Raw genomic sequence first — 17,036 nt, forward strand, 5'->3', positions numbered from 1 at the left:
GTGGTTGCTGTTTTTTACACAAATTCTTAGATAAGGTATGGAAAAATGCCAGCTATAGAACTCATAGCTGCCATTAGTATTCATTTCATTGCTATGCCTTTATAGAAATTGTGTGAAAAAAGAACCTTTCCATGTTAAATGTAGTTATTGTTACTTTGTATCTACAAAGTGTTCTTCTTTTGAATCTAAAATTAACTGTACAATAACTACTGGTGAGCCGTATCTCTTCCTTATAGAAACAACAAATTTAACTTCAGTCAGTCATCAGAATTTAAGGCCTCCTAAAGGACATCAAAATCCACCATCCCATGATTCTCTTAACAAGTGTTGGCTTGTTGAAGTGAAATTTACTACCTTTATTGACTGTCAGTTCAGTTTGGCTAATTACACAAACTCCTGTCATGTGGAAGTGTCTAAAAGTGTTGTATGTTGATAGGTATGACCTGGCCCACTAATACTCCAGTCACGTGCATGCCTTGCATGAATTAATTGCACTGATGTTGTCTGCTCCCATTTTAGTTAATGGCACTGCCTCTGCCTTCTGTGTGCTTGCTGCTAAACCATCCCAAGCTGCTGTAGTGTCCACAGCTATGCCAGTTCGTGAAACCAATCCTTGGGCTCATGCTCCTGCTGCTAATACTGGAGCTGCAGCCGTGGTCACTGGTAAGACTGGAAGTAGATCCGGTGCATTGCTATAAGAACTTGGATCAGAAGCATAATTGAGCCCCTGAGACAATTGTCAGTGCCACTTAACGGCAAGTGGAAGGAACAGGAACAAAAGCCGGAAGTAGTAGCGTTTTGCACAAGTGGATGGAGGGAAGCGATGAACTTGCTGGTTCTAGGTCTATAACCTGGACTGATTCTTATTTTGGCAGCATTTTATAAAATCAGTGCTTAAAAAGGAAATAATGAAGTTGTATGTGAGTTTGTGTGTATAAAAGAGGAAGAATCTATGTGTACCCAAAATAATTTTTGTGTGTTCTTTTCACTAACATACATAAGGAGGGATTAAGTTGGTTGCTTAAAGGCTTTAGAGCTTCATTTCTTCTGTTTAGTAAGTTTAGTCTGTCCCTCCAGGCCTTGTCTGCACTGTGTAAGGTGAAATGACTGTCACCCATGTGGGCACATGTGCTAGAAGGCTGCAATCTGAGTTACTTCATTTCATGGTGTAAGTGCCACTCCATGAGAGAAACTTTGCTAGTGAAATAGTAGGTTCTGCTTGGTCTTGTAAGAGTACCAGACTGTCTTTAAAACAGTTTATTGGCCCTTTGTGTTCCAAGTCCACCAGTCCTGAGCTGTGCATTCAGAAACTGATACTCCCCAGTTCGGAGGGATTAGTGATTATGGACTAGATCATTGCCACCAAGTTATGAGTGCAGGCAGCAACTTTCCTGCATACCCTAAAGTCTTAGATGTCTGCTATGAAGAAAAAAACCCATAAATCTGCACTTTAGTGAAGAAGCTCTTACCTACCTCATATTGACGAATGTCTTCCTAGAACAGAACAGTACAGGGGATGCATAAAGATGCTTCCAATGGTGGGAGCATCTTTCAGTCATGGCAGGAGGAGACCCTCCAGTCTTTCTAGCCAATAAAGGGATGAGGAGTGGAAATATTAGTGACTTGCCCGTGCTTTCCTTCCCAGGCACTGAATGGAGCAGCACCTCCTCAGGTGCAGCCTCACCAAGTCTCTTCCAAGGAAATCACAGACGTACTCCCTCAGAGGCAGACCGCTGGTTGGAAGAGGTCTCAAAGACTGTCAGAGCCCAACAGCAGCCAACCTCAGCCCCAGCGCCACAGCCACTGCTCCAGCCTCCTCCAGCTGCTCCAGCCTCCCAGTCAGCACCCGCCTTCCCAGTCAGCACCTTCATTGCACCTCAGCCTGTGCCGGTGGGCGTGGTACCGCCCATGCAGCCAGCGTTTATTCCAGCCCAGCCCTACGCTGTAGCAAACGGGATGACCTATGCAGCCCCAAGCGTCCCTGTGGTTGGGATCACACCTTCCCAGATGGTGGCCAACGTCTTTGGTACTGCCAGCCACACTCCAGCGGCCCACTCGCACCAGTCCCCCAGCCTGGTGAAGCAGCAGCCGGCCCCTCAGTACGACAGCAGCAGCAGCAGCGCCACTGCCAGCCCCTTCTTCCACCCGCCCGCGCAGCACAACGGCTCCGCCGCCTTCAACGGCGTGGAGGGGGGCAAGTGGGCTGCCGAGGACAGGCCAGCGCAGCCGCCCCCGCCCCCGACCGCGCCCGCCCCGCAGGTCGACCCCTTCGAGGCGCAGTGGGCGGCGCTGGAGGGCAAGGCCAAGCAGCGCACCAACCCCTCCCCCACCAACCCCTTCTCCAGCGACCTACAGAAGACATTCGAGATCGAACTTTAAGCGGTCCGTTGTACATTAGGATAGAGGGATAAAGGGAGCAGAGGGGACTGTTTCTGATCAGTTTGCTTTGATAATCCCAAAGGTCCCTTCAAACTAAAATGGGTTAGAAAGAGGGAGCAGTTACAGGGAGGATGGAAACACACAGAGAATTTAATGTGCAGTTCTTAAAAGGAATCCTGGAGCCACCCCAGTCTTCATTCCCTCCTCTCTTGGAAAGCTGGAAGTCAAATGGAGCAAAGAAAGGCACCCAGTCCCAAAGCCTGTTCTGCAGAAACATCAATCATCTCACAGAAAGGAAAGCAGATGTTTGTACCTGTGTCCTCCTGATGCCCTGCAAGCCCTGGATGTTCCCCCTCAGGGAAGAATTGGGTAGGGTGGGGGTGGATATGGGTGGGATGTTGTCACCTTAGCAAAAGCTAGGTTTGTGGAAAAAGTTGAGCTTCCATTTTGAGTAACAAAGTGAATATTATATGTAAAGAATAAAGTAAAGCCAAAATCTTTATTTTTATGCATTTAGAATATTTTAAATAGTTGGATATTAAAAGCTGTATGAGTTGTAAGTAATCTTGCCAAAGGTTAAAAAACAAGGGGGTTGGATGTAAGAAATTGTACATAAGATTGATTTATCGCTGATTCTTATAGTAAGTAATATTGGGGGGGGTGGAAAAAGGGGCTCTAGCTTGTTCTTGTATCTGTTCATTGTAAGTAGCATATTGCAACAACAATCACAACCAATAAGTCATTATATCGTAGTTTTAAATAAAGAAAATTAAAGAACAGTATTGCCATGGTTTGAAAACCATGGGGAGAATTTACTGTTTTTTATTGGAATCAGTCTACATATTCTATATAGTATGGATTTTTTTCCTTTCATATATTGCTGCAGTTTCTTTGTCTTAATCTATTGGTTCTAACACTACTGTGACAACTTACTGTCATCATATCTACATCCTGGGGCTGCCTGGGAAACCATTTTATGTTTGTCTGTCAATAGTTCTTAGAGGTTTTTAACTTTGGTTTTATTTTTTTCCCACTGATTTGTGAAACCTTGTGGTTAAGGCTGCAGCTGGTCCAGGTTCTGCCTCTGGTGACTTGTGAAAACCATCTCATTTTAACTTTACTTTTAAACTTTGGCCTTACAAGCAAATGTAAGTTATATATATTTGTACTGATGATTTATAATCTGCTTTAACAGAAATAAATGTTGGTGGTAGAAGCACTGTCTGTAAGAGATTTATTTCCCACCCTACTTCAGTTTTCAGCATTTGCCCTTCTAGGTGTCTTCTGTCTTGTAAGGTGAATGTGGATGAGCACTGCATGCCACCTATCAGCTTAAGAATAATGTCTTAATACCTCTCATTTTCTACAACCTGTTATGGTGCATTGAACTTTAAAACTGAATTTCAGAATATCCTTGTGACGCATAAACACTTAAAGCTCTAAAATAGAAGCCTTTACTGAAAACATCAGATTCTGGGTTTGCAGAACTGGATTTTCTATCACTGAATATTTACAAAGAGACAAAGCTGAGGACAGCAACATTCAGGAACGGCAAAAAGGAAAACTCTTTCCTCTACTATTAAAGAAGAGCCATATGATGAGATAATGATGTATTTTCACCTCTTTTTTGTTCTTTCAGTGAGCTAATATCGACCCTATTAGTGTGCCTGGTTCTTACTGCATTCTGATGAGCACCAAGTCAGTTTAGACACAAGGAAAAAAATCAGACTCCATAATTTGAAGGGGAAGAAATGCTCCCTTTGTTGGCCCTGGATTTGAGCTTGCCAGCAGTTTTCCATTTCCAGGCGAGTCTTACAGTGGCAGTCTAGAAAAGTACAGCTTCTGAAATTACAGATTCTTACCTGTGTTCAGTATGGTATGAATAGTAATGCAAACACTCCCTGTGGGATTCGAGTTGGTGTTGACACTTTTTCCAGCTTTCAAAAAGCAAACAAGTATTTACAGACATTTATAGTGGGAAAGAAAGCAATTAGTTATATATCTTTCACAGTAAGGGCCCCAAGATGAAGCTGAAAATAGTCCAGTATAGCTACACCCTTCTGCCGTGGAGATAAGCACTTCCTACAACCCATTGTTTAGGGAAGAAAATGAACATCTTGATTCTCACATAAAAAAGTAAACCTTGAGTAAGTGATTAAGTGGTACTGCAGAGGGGCAGAAGCTGATCTTGACAGAAGAAATGCAAAGATCCTTTAGTTAACTTGATGGCATGGATTGCCAGCAGGGAGCTGCATGCCTGTCAATCCCACCCTTATGCCATGGCTGTGCAGCTGAAAGGAGATCAGCATAAACTCTCCACTAGCCAGAGCACTTCCAGTGTTAAAAGTCCTGCCCATCAGCGGGAAGGGGGCTGTTACAGCCCTCAGGAGAAAACACTTCCTGGCCCTGTCTTACATAATCATAGAGTTTAAATGACAGCTGACTACACAGAATATTTACATATTCTAAAAATAGAACCTCTGACATCTTAGGGATTTTATAGAACTGGCTACTTACTCCGGGTATAAAAGGGTCTGATGCTTCCACAAGTCACTTCTGACCACGCTCCTGAACAGACCCTGACTACACATTGAACAGAGTGGGCTTCAAAATGACTGAAATTTACAGTCTCTGATTAGTCCCTGGTCTCAAAAGGCACAAATTGTATCATATACTAAAATGATAAAATATCCTATACACACATACAGAGAAAAAGGTGCTGATCTGAGATGTTAGATGGAAAAAATATACACAAAGACAAGTGGATGTTTTCAGGGCCATCTAATTGTTCTTAAATACCCAGTGATTTCTACTTCGAACCTTATGCTGTAATGCTTGCTCTGCATTCCAGCAGATGAAATTTTCCCTAATTAAATTAAAGGGTCTTAAATGCAAAGTAAGTATTTTTGTCTTTCCTAGCAAACAGAAACTATCAGAAGGACCCAGCCCCAAATAGCTGTGGCTGTCACCTGTCTCTCCTGTACTGAATTGCTTGTAGACTTCACTATTTGGTCACATCCTAGAGCAGTGTGTCCAGTCCTGAACCATACCTGTGGTGATGAGAGTGCAGTCATTAGGTCAGTGATTTTTATTTTTAGGTCCATGTGAAATGATTTATTTGGTTTAGAGTACAAACCAGCTCTAGGCTGTCAACTCTGGCACTTTACACCTATGTTTTGCTGCTGACTGATGGGTCCTGAGTCAGGACTGAAGGAGAGGAGAGTGATGTGAGCACAGTTCTGAATCAGGTGCATTTCTTAAAAGCCTTATAGTAACACAAGTAGAAGACAAAAGTAAAATAACCCAATCCTCCATCCTCCCAAACAAAATATCAACATCTACACACCAGTTTATAGCTACATCTATGCAAATAATACATGGTTAATGTTGCTAGTAATTATGATCAACCCACCCAAATCTAGAATGAGGAAGAAGGGGGCTGTCAGGGCTGATGCTAGGGTAGAACAGTAGTGTGGAGGCTGTAAAATAATCCTTTTGCTCAAAAGTTAATTCCATTTTGAGATACTGAAGATACCTAAGGGCTTTTCCTGGTTTAACGTGATACAATCATAATACAATCTCACTTCCCCACCCCTAATGTCAGATTCTCAGAGCCCCACTGAGGGGCTGCCACTCCGTGTTGGTCTTGAAATGAAAGATGCTTTTCAGCTACCGCTGCTGTGCGTCTGGAAGCCCTAACTTGTTAGCCCATAGACATCAGCCCTGAGATGCAGAGCCAGGATTTCCTGGATTTAACTGAGACTAGAGCAGATCCTTGGGAGGTTTATTCTACAAGTGAAATGCCCCTACACTTGTATTTCTATGTGTTTATTATTAGCTCCTGCCCAAACTCAGCACAACGTCAGAACAGCACAGTTCTGGCTCAGGGGAAAAAGATTATCTGCTGAGCCTTCCTAGAATGAGCGCTATTTAAACTGCAGCATCTCAGAACAGGTAACGGTGTTGGTATATTCATCTAAACTACCCCTAGTATTCAGGAAGGGCTAAAAGTAGTTTTCTATTTTGTCTTAAGCTTTCTGTGAAGCATTGCTTCTGCATTTCACTCGAAAGCTGATTGCAGCCAAGCAGAAACCAAACTGACCCTACCAGAAATTTGTCTAAGGTCTGCTGGAATAAAACAGCTACAGTAACATGACATTATAGCTTCATCCCGAGAGCCAGTAATCTCCTAGGACCTGAACACTAATTGTATATGCATCAAGCTGTTTCTCACTGCCAGAGTCCTTTGCATTTAGATGGAAAGTGCTCCCCAGGAGCACTTGTTCAGCAATGCTTATTGGAGGAACAAACGTTCATGGCTCATTAGTGCTTTGGTTGGAACGGTTCAGGCCCATCTTCAAACACTTTAGACATTATGTGTTTAAGAGCACTTCTGTCTTGCTTGTATGAAGAATTGGTCTCTCCCTCTTTGATGATGGTCATCTGCCTTCTCTATTCACATCATCCTTACATCCCTACTATCCATCTGATTTCCGTGAATGACAGCAGCTACCCTTAAGAGATGGATTAGGTACAGCAAGGCATACAGGGGATTAGGAGTTGACACTAAACCTGAGGGTGGTGGATCTCCCCACTTTGAGCATTTACACCCACTATATGCTGTACAATTCACCCTCTTGAGCTTTCCAGCAGGGCAGAGTTCCTAAAACTGTTCCAGAGTGGAGACCTCCAGTCTTGTCATCAGTCACCGTGGCCAAGGTGTGGCTGTCACCCGCGGGGGTGCGGGGGGCTGCCCTAGGGGCGGTGGCGAGTGCAGCTGGCGCAGCAGAAGCTGGAATAGTACTCGTTACCACAGAGCTGGGCCTGCAGGATCAGCTCACAGTTGGCAAGGTGGGGTTGGTCCACACACTCTCTGCTCAGGTCCATAGCGTGACTCACAGTAGCTGCAGCCAAACAAAAGGTGAACCAGCTGTAAATTTATCCTCAGATTGCTATTCCCTCCCAAGAGACACAGCACATTCCTGCTTCCTCCACCCCACCACTTCTAAATTTAGTCCAACATCAAGAAGGAGATAATGAGTTTCAAGATGAAACAGACACTCTATGTAAAGATAGCTGGATGGTGTACAAAGTCTAACTACAAATCATACAACCAGCTATTCTGTCAACAAACTATGGCATTTTGGCCTCAGGAAGTTAATTAGGCTGCCATGTTTCTAGCACCCTGCTTTTCTGTCCATGGAAAGCTGGGGTCCTGAGGCAGCACGACCAGGAGACTCCTGCTGCTCCCCAGAGCCCTAGGCTGGTGCTGGACTGGCACACAATGGGTGTGATAGTGGCCAGGGGCCAGGCACTGTGCTGGGAGAAGCAGGAAGGCTGGGCTGTACTCACTGCTAGGCCGGTTCCTCAACACCTTCACCTCTGAGCTGGCACTGACAGAGTTGCTGCTGCTGTAGGCGCTGCATGTGTAGGATCCCTCGTCAGCCTCTCGCACATTGCTTATAGTCAGGCTTCCATCCTGGGACAGGTGGATGTGGTGGCCATCCCCCCGCATGGGAACTCCATTCCTATGTTGAAAAACGAAATATTTCACTGTTGCCATCCATGGGTCCTAAAGAAGCTCCCTGTGCTCTTTGGAAAATGATGTTCTGTGAAAGGAGTGATTTTTTACAAGTTCAGCAGGAAGGGAGAAATCTTTTTCACAACCTACAGTTGGGTGGTAACATGAGCCTGAGTCTGCATCCGTTGCCCAGTGTCTGCGTGGGAGGTAGCTGTGTCTGTGTGCTCTGTGCAAAGACGTTGCCCTTTCCGCTCGCACACATTCTTGAGGTTTGAAGAGCTAAGAGAAAATCCAATGTGCCTTTCCCTCTCTCCAGGTTGTGGTCTGGCAGTAGTCATTTGGCTGGCATTGATAGGAGCACATATTGCTTGATGAGCATATGGGTAGTGAACAATGAGCCCTCTTTCCTCTCCCTTTAAAAGTTTGTTTAAAAAAAACAGCAAGATTGTGTCTGTTCTGTTCCTCCTGGAATAATCTGTGCCCAGCAGGAAAACTGCCTGAATGATGAACTCCTAGTTACCAACAAAATGAAATTTGTTTCACGGAAAAGGATTTCATTCTAACTCTGAAACGTGTCATTTTGTTAGTTCAAATACCAAACTTATGTATGGAAGAAAAGCTCTGTGTGTGAGATGGCCCACTTCATTCCTAACCCTTGGAATTTCAACACTTGCCAGTCCATCTCTCTGGATAGTTTGTAAGAAGGCTCCAAAGCAGAAGTGATTATTTTCAAACAGGAAAAACAACCCACACTAAACACTTGCACAAATTCAGAGTTTCCTGGTAAACTATCAAGATAAGAGGACACAGCTTTTCACTTTAAAATGCTTCTAAATCTCCTTTGCTCCCACTTTACAGCAATTGGAGACAACTGTTGCAACACGAAGCTGGAAGAAGAGGGTCTAAAATGTCTGTCATGATTAGGCAGATAGGGTTTTTTAAAAAGCAACTGAAGATTTTTCTCTGATTACTCATTTTAGTTCTTATTTTCATGTCACTACTTTTCCAGCACAGAACCCCTCTGAACTCCATGAAATCTTAGTTTAATGTCTGATTTCCTCCTTATTTGGCTGGAACATGATGACCCTCATACCCCACAGGGATCTTGCCCAGGATTTCTGAGTGACATCCAAGTTGTTTTAAGAAAGGGTAGTTGATACTAGGTGGGACTGGTAACTGTGGTCTCTGCCATACCTGGCAGGCACTCTGCATTAGTATTTGGAGGGTAAATGATGAGGTTTGGGAACTGAAGGAAAGGATGCCCACCTTGACCACCTTATATTCACATTGTTGCCAGTCACTGTACAATGAAGCTGAGCAGTTCCTCCCTCAGGTACGGTGATGCTTGGCAGAAGACCAGTGATCCTCAGCTCTCCTAGACCAGAAGGTAAATAATCACTAGCCAGGAGACAATGCCATGTTCTCATTTCCTCATGGGAAGAGTCCAACACATCCCATGATGAGCTACAAGCCCCCGGGTCTTGAAACAGCATGTTTGAGGCTGTGCTGTTGCTGCTACAGGGAATGTGGATTTCCTAGGACTTTGGCCCAAGAAAGGAGAAGTTACAGAGGTCTCAAAGAGCTTTTACCTCCAGCTGGGCACATCCATGTCATATGCACAGAAGAACCATCTCCTTAGTTTCTCTTGCTCTTATACTCATTCCAACCAGTATCCTGACCCTGAGAGTCATTCTTACTGTGCTTTCAATCCCTTTTCCCAGCTGCCTGGAGCACCACGATACACTGGGCACATGCAGATGGGTAAAACAACTCATTCTTCCCTTGCCCTCAAGGTGCCTGTTAAACTCTAGGTGTGAAGCAAAGAGGCATGGCCAGCAAAGGAGCCCACATTGGCCCTGCCCAGCCTTCCCTGTTTCCCACTCCTGTGCACACGAGCCGTGTGTGCTTCCAGCCACCCAGTACCTAGAGGTCGGAGCAGGACGTGGCGCTGGTCGCGGTCACGGCCATTGGAGGCAATGCAGGTGAAGAAGCCAATGTCTTCAGAGCTGACCCTGCTGATCACCAGGGCCCCGTCTGACTGCTGCCTGTGCCTGGGGAACAAAGCCACAATGCCCCTCAGCCTGTGCTTAGGTCAGGATGGAACTCCAACCAGCAGAGATGAAGCTAAGCCTCGTGCAAAATTTTGTAGCACTGAGCGAAGGTTTAGCATTTTAAATGCTGCAGGGCTTGTAATGCAACCCTTAGTCCTCAAATCCCAGCACTGATGATGTAAGACTCTGGAAAAACTTGCTGCTAGAGCAGATTTCTGGGAGCAGAGAGAGGAGATAATAGCAGCAGTAGCTGTGGAAGTTCACTGCAGATGCCCTCATCTCTCTCTACTGTGAACCTCTGCCCTTGCTCACTGACCAGCTGGATTTTGGCAAATTTGCTAGCCATGTGTTCTTTTCCTGCTAACCTTGTAGCTGAATAAATTTGAGCCCTGGCTCACTTGTAGACCCTGTGTCACAGCTGCTCCTTCAGGGGTTCAACATCCAAACTTCCATCTGTGAGAGAGGGAGGACAGGGCAGGCCAGCATTACAGCCTGGCCCTGACAGCACAGAACCAGACAGGCCCTAGCCAACAGCTCTCAGAGAGGAGACAGGGAAGGAAAAGCAAGAAGGAGGCTCTTCTCATATATGGTTGGAGACACCTGGGAGCTCACCTGGGAGAGGAGAGGGGCTGCCCATCTTTCTGCCACTTAATGGTGAGAGCTGGTGATGCTTCCACTGTACAGGGCAGTCTGACTCTCTCCCCAACATTGGCTTCCACTACTGTGGGCTCGCTCTTATCCATTTTCAACCTGCAAAGTCCACAAGCACAGAAAAAGATGCAGAAACTTCCTTGCTCAGCATTTAACCTTCAGCACAAGGCTTTATCAATCACAGCCTTATTTTTTGCCTCCAATGGCAAAGGGATGTCTCTGTACTCCCATGAGAGCTCTGATGCTTGCCATGACCAAAATTCATGCCCAACACTGAGAAAAGAGCAGCCTTTATAAAATCCTGCTCCAGTTCAGCACAGCTTGGTGCTGCACTCCTGTCAGCCAGCTTAACTTACAGACAGCGACCCTGGTTCTTATAGCAACCCTCTGGATAACAGCTGGGGAAGCATTAACAATGTGAACACATGGCAAACAGTACAAAGTACTAAACAGGGCACCGAGCAAGCTTCCCCTTAGATGCTTATCTGGCACACAGAAATGAGCCTTTCTACAGTGTGAAGAGCCTATTGCAATCATCTGACTGCACACAAGGTCCAGGAGCTGGTTGTCCACTTCATGCAGCAGAAAGGTTGAGGTCATATCCTCATAACACTCGTCTCCTCATGTTCTTTGTTCTTATAACTACAGCTAAACACTGTCTTAGAAGGGAACTAAATCATGATGTTCCCACAGTTAAATAAAACATCATCTACCCTACCCCCATTCAATGACCTGAATTCTTGATCTCAAAAAATAAAACCAAAGAGCCTTAATTCAATGAATCACTTATTACTACTTTTAGGGCAGAAGCAACTAAGGAGATTGCTGCAGAGTTCAGCAAATTGGCTGGGTTTTAGGTTGTAAACTCAGAAAAAGAGAGAGGCTAGACCATGGCTCTATATAATCTGGAATCCCAACATGCTGCATTTAAGGCAAAAATAATTTGTCCCCCTTTATTTCTGTGAGGCCTAGAAGCAATAAAAATCCACACAAGAAACTACAAAATATGCCAGTACCTGAAGAGACAGTTTTGGGCCAAACTGGTTTGTTCACAAAATATTTAAAGTTAATTAGTGGAGGCTGAAGGAACTGAAGTTTCTTTTAATATACATATGTCTATTTTGGGCTAGTTAAGCAGCTCCTACTTGCTTTGCTTTTTTTTAGAACAGGTTTCTCTTTCTGCCTGCACTAACATGAACAGCTAAGAATGCTGCCTCAAGACTTCTTTTGTTTGAATCCAGCTCCCTCGCTGCCAGCTTCCCTGTGCATCTTTGCTCAGAGTATGCTTCTTTCAAGAGACCCTTGGGGAGGACAGAAGACAGCTTGCGACTGGGATCTTTTCCCGTTATCAGCAGTTCAGTGCTGCTTGCTTCCCAACTGTGCCCTGGAACAGCTGACCCAGGACCTTTCCAATCTTTGGCTTTTCTGCATGAAGAGATGCCATATGGTTCATCAGCTGGGCACAGTGGACACTGTTGCTGCAGGTGAACCTACCTGTATGGGAGCTGCTGATGCCCAGAGGAGCCGGCTGCCTGCACATGCTGCCTGCCTCTGGATAACCCTCGCTGCTGCGGATTTGCCTGGTGAAGGACCCGACCTCTCTCACCCTCTGCCAGAACAGTGCTCGGGTACTCTATTCAAAACAAAATGCCATATGTGAATAAAAGGACACTTCTTACTGTGACCTCTTGCATAGGGTTTCTGTGAGCTTGGGAGAGCTTGCTGAACTGGAGCCAAAGAGTCCGTCAGCCATCTGCTTTTTGGCTGACTAGTGCAGCAAACCTGCACTGTCTACTAATGAGAGTCACAGTCCTGCAGGCAAGCAATTTTAGATGCCTTCTTTTCCTCTGTCAGCGAGCACGTTGCAACATCCCTTAGGCCACAGTGCCTTCTGCCCCATGTGCCATTGCTGTGACAAAGCACACTTCAGAGATTGAAGGCTACAGGGTGCCTTTCTGGCCCATCTTTTGAGACTACTCTTTTTTTTTTTTGTTTGTTTTTGTTTCTGAAATAAGGCACATTTTTCAGAACAGGGAATTATTTGTTACCCAGCAGGACCTGTTTGGGCAAAACACAAACATAATTGCACCAGCAGTTATGTTTTGGATCAGGAGGCAGCTGATGGCTCTCAGGGAAGAAGACATGCTTGCTCTGCTAGAAACAGGATGGGTTACAGGCAAAGCCACAACTCTACTTATGGGGTGGCACTGCAGGGGAGAAAGTGTTTTAGGGCTAAGGCTTTATCATAAGGCAACACTAAAAGAGGCCCTGCTGCCTCAGCAGATGAAGTTTGCTCCTGCAGCTGGATTTATTGAGCCTGTGGTCAGTAACCATTTATGAAGAGCCCTGAGTTACCTCTCTGGTGACATTCACCTGTGATCTGCAGCTGGATCTGTCGGCTCTCTGTTCTGCCGTCGGAGGTGCGGCAGGTGTATGTGCCGGCGTCCTGGGGCTGGACGTGGCTGATCACCAGGGAGCTGTCGGACTGGTAGGTGTGCCTGCAACACGTGCGGGGAGCACTGCTCTGCCTGCCCGCCCACAGCAACCCGGGCACAGCGGCTGCTGCCACCCAAACCATCCCCGTGGAGTGCCCTCCCCGGCTCAGGAAAAAACAAAGCCCTGCTGACCACAGACAGGTCGCAGGCAGGGGGAATAACTGCAGCAAAAAGGAGGTCAGGAACAGAGAGGAAAACTGAGATGGAAAACAGGGAACTGCTTTCAGTAACCCTCTCCCATGCGGAGGCAAACTGCCCTTCTGGGGGGAGCTTGAATCCCAGCAGTCAACTGCAAACAGAAAAGCATAACTGGGCTTTTCTTTACTGTGATTTTCATAACACAAAAGAACTGACTGGCTCCAGACTCTTGCTGGAAACAGACTTCCCAGGGAAAACAGGTTTAAAAGCAGTTTAAAAAAAAGTTGTGCCAGAGATTTCCAGCCAGAGGAACTCTGGGTTATTAGGGTGCAAGTTTCATCCCCAACTATTGGCTTAGTGCTGCCCCAAGATGAACCAAAGAGAAGCAATATTTTTCTGCATCATTACCAACATCAGCTTCCACCAGTGCCTTCTACCACTGTTATGGGACAGCACTTGCTCTTCCCCATAACTCTAGCCAACACCTCATTACTGGTGCAGCCTGTACCTGTTTCTGCTGTGCACAAAGCAGGTGGATGTTAATGCCCTTAGGTGAATATGGAGGCTTCTTTATTTCTTAAAAAAAAAAAGTGTGCTGGTTGTGGCTGGTATAGCGTTAATTTTCTTCACAGTAGCTGGTATGTGGCTGTGTTTTGGATTTGCACTGAAAACAGTGTTGATGTTTTCACAACTGCTGAGAAATGTTTACACCAAGTCAAGTCCTTTTCTGCTTCTCGCCCCACCCACCAGAGGGCTGCAGGTGCACAAGAAGCTGGGAGGGGACACAGCTGGGACAGCTGACCCTGACAGACCACAGGGATATTCCATACCATATGGCATCATGCTCAGCATGTAAAGCTGGGGAAAGGAGGAGGAGCAGGGGGGAGTGATGGCGTTTGTCTTCCCTAGTCACTGTTATGTGGGATGGGGCCCTGCTCTTCTGGAGATAGCTGAACACCTGCCTGCCCATGGGAAGTGATGAATGAATTCCTTGTTTTGCTCTGCTTACACCAACAGCTTTTGTTTTATCTTTTAAACTGTCTTTATCTCAGTCCATGGATTTTCTCAGTTTTACCCTTCTAATTCTCTCTCCCATCCCACCAGGGGTGAGTGAGCAGCTCTGTGGGGCTGAGTTGCCAGCTGGGGTGAAACCATGACAGTCCTTTTTGGATTGCATATTTGGCACTCTGCCCAGCAAGGAGCCCATCTGCTCTACAATGAAGGGAGCTGAGCTCACCTGTCAGAGGAGACTGGTCGACTGTTCTTCATCCACTCCACTCTGGAGAGCGAGGATACGCCTGTCTTGCAGACCAGCTGGATGTTTTGTCCTACAGCTGCTGTCACAAGAGAGGGCTTGGCTTCCTCCAGGATTGTTCTGAAAGAGAAAGTGATTCCATTGGCACTTCTGCTGCCCTCCTCACCTCTGTAGCTTCTCATCTGACTCTGTATGAATTACAACCACAAGGCAAAGCAGGACCAGCTGCCCACTCAGCTTTGCGCAGATGCACTGGGCAACAAGAGGGCTCCCCATAGCCAAATATAGCAACTACTCCCCTGACAGACAGAATGCTACAGTATCTCCTGGAAGAAAGCCCTGTAACCCCTTCCTTCTGAAGGGAACAAGGTGCAGCTCAGGAAACAGACACTGATCCAATGCAGACGTGTTTAGATCTAGCTCTACACACTCCTGATTTTCAGGGTAACACTGGATCTTGACCCAAAGTCTGCATCTTGAAAGTCTTCCCTAGAACAACCCACTGCTGCTCCATGCAGTGCTGAGATAAAGGCTCCAAAGTTAGGGAGTCAGCTCAATTTGCTGGTCAGAGCAAGAAAAACATCTATGGATTCTCATTTACAGTGTAAGAAGGCTTCCCAGACAGAGACCCTAGGATTCTGCAGTCTTTTCACACATCATACTACAGTGCTGTTAGAGACCAGGGAGTGTGAGAGGAAAGAGACAGCAGGGCCTGGATAACAGTGACTTGATTTACCAAGGGGCCACATATGTAGCTAATCTACCACATGGTATTCCCAGTTAGCTGGTCCCAGCTGGGGCAACATTTTCACTCCAGAGAAAGCTGCACTGGTGCTTCACAATGAGCTGGCAGAACAGGGGGGAGGGGTGGGTGGAAATCATCACCTGTGCAGAGCCTGTGCTGGGAACAATTCTACAGACTCCTGGTGCCCAAATGCCTCTGTCACGGAAGCATCTGCTCCGAAAGCTTCATGCCACTGCTTGCCTTCCCGGGGCAGCACCTGCTGGCCACTGCTGCTCTGCCTGTCCAAGGGCCCGGGCACGGCTGCTTCCCAGGAGTGCAGCTGGCCCCTCCTGTCCAGTCTGCTTCTCTGGGTGTCCCAGCGCTGGCTCCCCAGCACACCAGTCCTTGGCAAGGCCTCTGGCAGCATGTCCCTCCTCCGGCTGTCCTGCCTGCGGCTGTCTTGCATGGGGAGTGAAGCCCCAAAGGTTCTTTCTTCTTGGCTATGACCTGTAGCCTCTCTTGTGGGTGATTGCTGCTGGGCCTGAGCACGTCCTGTATGAGAATTGGAGCCAGTCTGCTGGTGTTGCAGGGCTTCTGTGTCAGGAGAGGGCTGGAGCTCCAGATGACTGACTCCCACAGAGCTGTGGCACACTCTCATGCACTCCTCCTCCGAGGCAAAGCTGTTTTTATTGCCGTGACAGCCGCCATACCAAAACCGGTTGCACTTGCCAACAACTCCCACGAAGTACCAGCGAGTGGTCCAGTTGGTGCAGGGGCCATGGGCACTGGGCAGCAGGCACATGACAGGGTATGCTACCAAAAAGAGTGGAACAGAGGGAGATGTGAGAGTCCCAAAGCTCAAAGGTCCAGGGGCTTCAAGCCACCTACCCAGATGATTTATCTGATGGCCCTGTGGGCAGAGGGCAGGTGAGAAAGCAGGGCACCTGTCCTCCCAGCTGTGCTTTGAAACTGAGAAACTGCTCACATGTTTCTTTTTGCCTCAGTTTTGCGTCTGATGGAAGAACCATCCTCAGAACATTTCTGAATCTAGACACTAGACAGATGCTTTACAGCCTTGCTTGGAGAATTATGCAACTGCAAAGCAGGCTCTGGGGCTTTCTCTCCTGCAAGGGACACATGGCTGCCATTTACATTTCCAGATCACAAAGCAAGTGGCTTAGACCCATCTGTGAACACCCCTGCACATTGATATAAAGAGGAGCATGGCCCAAGGTGTCTACAAACCCAGAGCCACGGGTATCACAGCCACATGCTGGCAAACACTGGATGCAGGAATCTGGCTGCAAGGTCCTTTGCCAAGCTGTGGCTTAGCTGAGAGGATCCAGAGAGCTTTCCCCTTCCCCAAGGCTGCACCACAAGGACGGCCACCAAGCAATCTCTGCTGCAGCAGCAGGACAAGGCACTGCACCAGCAAAGTGCCTGCAGAGGGTACAAGCTGGGCACTAAAGGAGCAGAGATACTTTTGCCCAGCAACCCTCATAGCACAGCAAGCACTGGATTGAACTTTGATGGCAGGGGGCATCCATGCAGCCCTAAGCAACCTCTCCTTCCCCATGTAGTTCTCATTCCTCCCCTGTCCACAGGGTGTCTGAAGGCCGAGCACTGTCCTGATTCCTCAGGAGATCCCTTCTCCTTCTAAATCTGGGTAAATCATTTGGAACACTCCAGGCTGCATCAGAGTGTCCTCTCAGGAACAAACAACTCCTGAGTAGTCCTACAGGCTGACACAGGTCACACAAACACACTGCTGTCCAACTATCACCAGAGGACAACAGGAAGTTCTGCAGCAGCTGGCAGAGCT

The 17,036-nt window shown here is 46.8% G+C and overlaps 2 protein-coding genes across 30 annotated transcripts in view; one reads left to right on the forward strand and one right to left on the reverse strand.

Annotated features, from left to right (window-relative positions):
* Positions 1-3,595, forward strand: part of NUMB (NUMB endocytic adaptor protein) — a 91,860-nt gene extending 88,265 nt beyond the window's left edge. For 17 of the 29 annotated variants that reach the window (XM_056494077.1, XM_056494081.1, XM_056494073.1 and 14 more), the window contains one exon: positions 1,646-3,595. In XM_056494077.1, coding sequence (XP_056350052.1) covers positions 1,646-2,379 — 734 coding nt within the window. In that variant the 3' untranslated portion in view covers positions 2,380-3,595. Of the gene's footprint in view, positions 1-519; positions 664-1,645 lie in introns of all 29 variants that reach the window. The other 12 variants (XM_056494060.1, XM_056494062.1, XM_056494066.1 and 9 more) reach the window with 1 other exon arrangement.
* A 1,883-nt stretch (positions 3,596-5,478) lies between these two features.
* PAPLN (papilin, proteoglycan like sulfated glycoprotein) overlaps positions 5,479-17,036 on the reverse strand; it is a 48,260-nt gene continuing 36,702 nt past the window's right edge. Inside the window, exons 20-28 of the mRNA XM_056494059.1 lie at positions 15,376-16,027; positions 14,473-14,610; positions 12,976-13,100; positions 12,097-12,235; positions 10,564-10,701; positions 9,824-9,951; positions 9,167-9,275; positions 7,732-7,907; positions 5,479-7,283 (exon numbers count right to left, since the gene is read on the reverse strand). Of these exons, the coding sequence (XP_056350034.1) occupies positions 7,135-7,283; positions 7,732-7,907; positions 9,167-9,275; positions 9,824-9,951; positions 10,564-10,701; positions 12,097-12,235; positions 12,976-13,100; positions 14,473-14,610; positions 15,376-16,027 (1,754 nt within the window). The 3' untranslated portion in view covers positions 5,479-7,134. The remainder of the gene's footprint in view (positions 7,284-7,731; positions 7,908-9,166; positions 9,276-9,823; positions 9,952-10,563; positions 10,702-12,096; positions 12,236-12,975; positions 13,101-14,472; positions 14,611-15,375; positions 16,028-17,036) is intronic.

This window comes from Oenanthe melanoleuca, chromosome 5 (assembly GCF_029582105.1).
Source record: "Oenanthe melanoleuca isolate GR-GAL-2019-014 chromosome 5, OMel1.0, whole genome shotgun sequence".
In the NCBI taxonomy this organism is placed as follows: Eukaryota; Metazoa; Chordata; class Aves; order Passeriformes; family Muscicapidae; genus Oenanthe; species Oenanthe melanoleuca.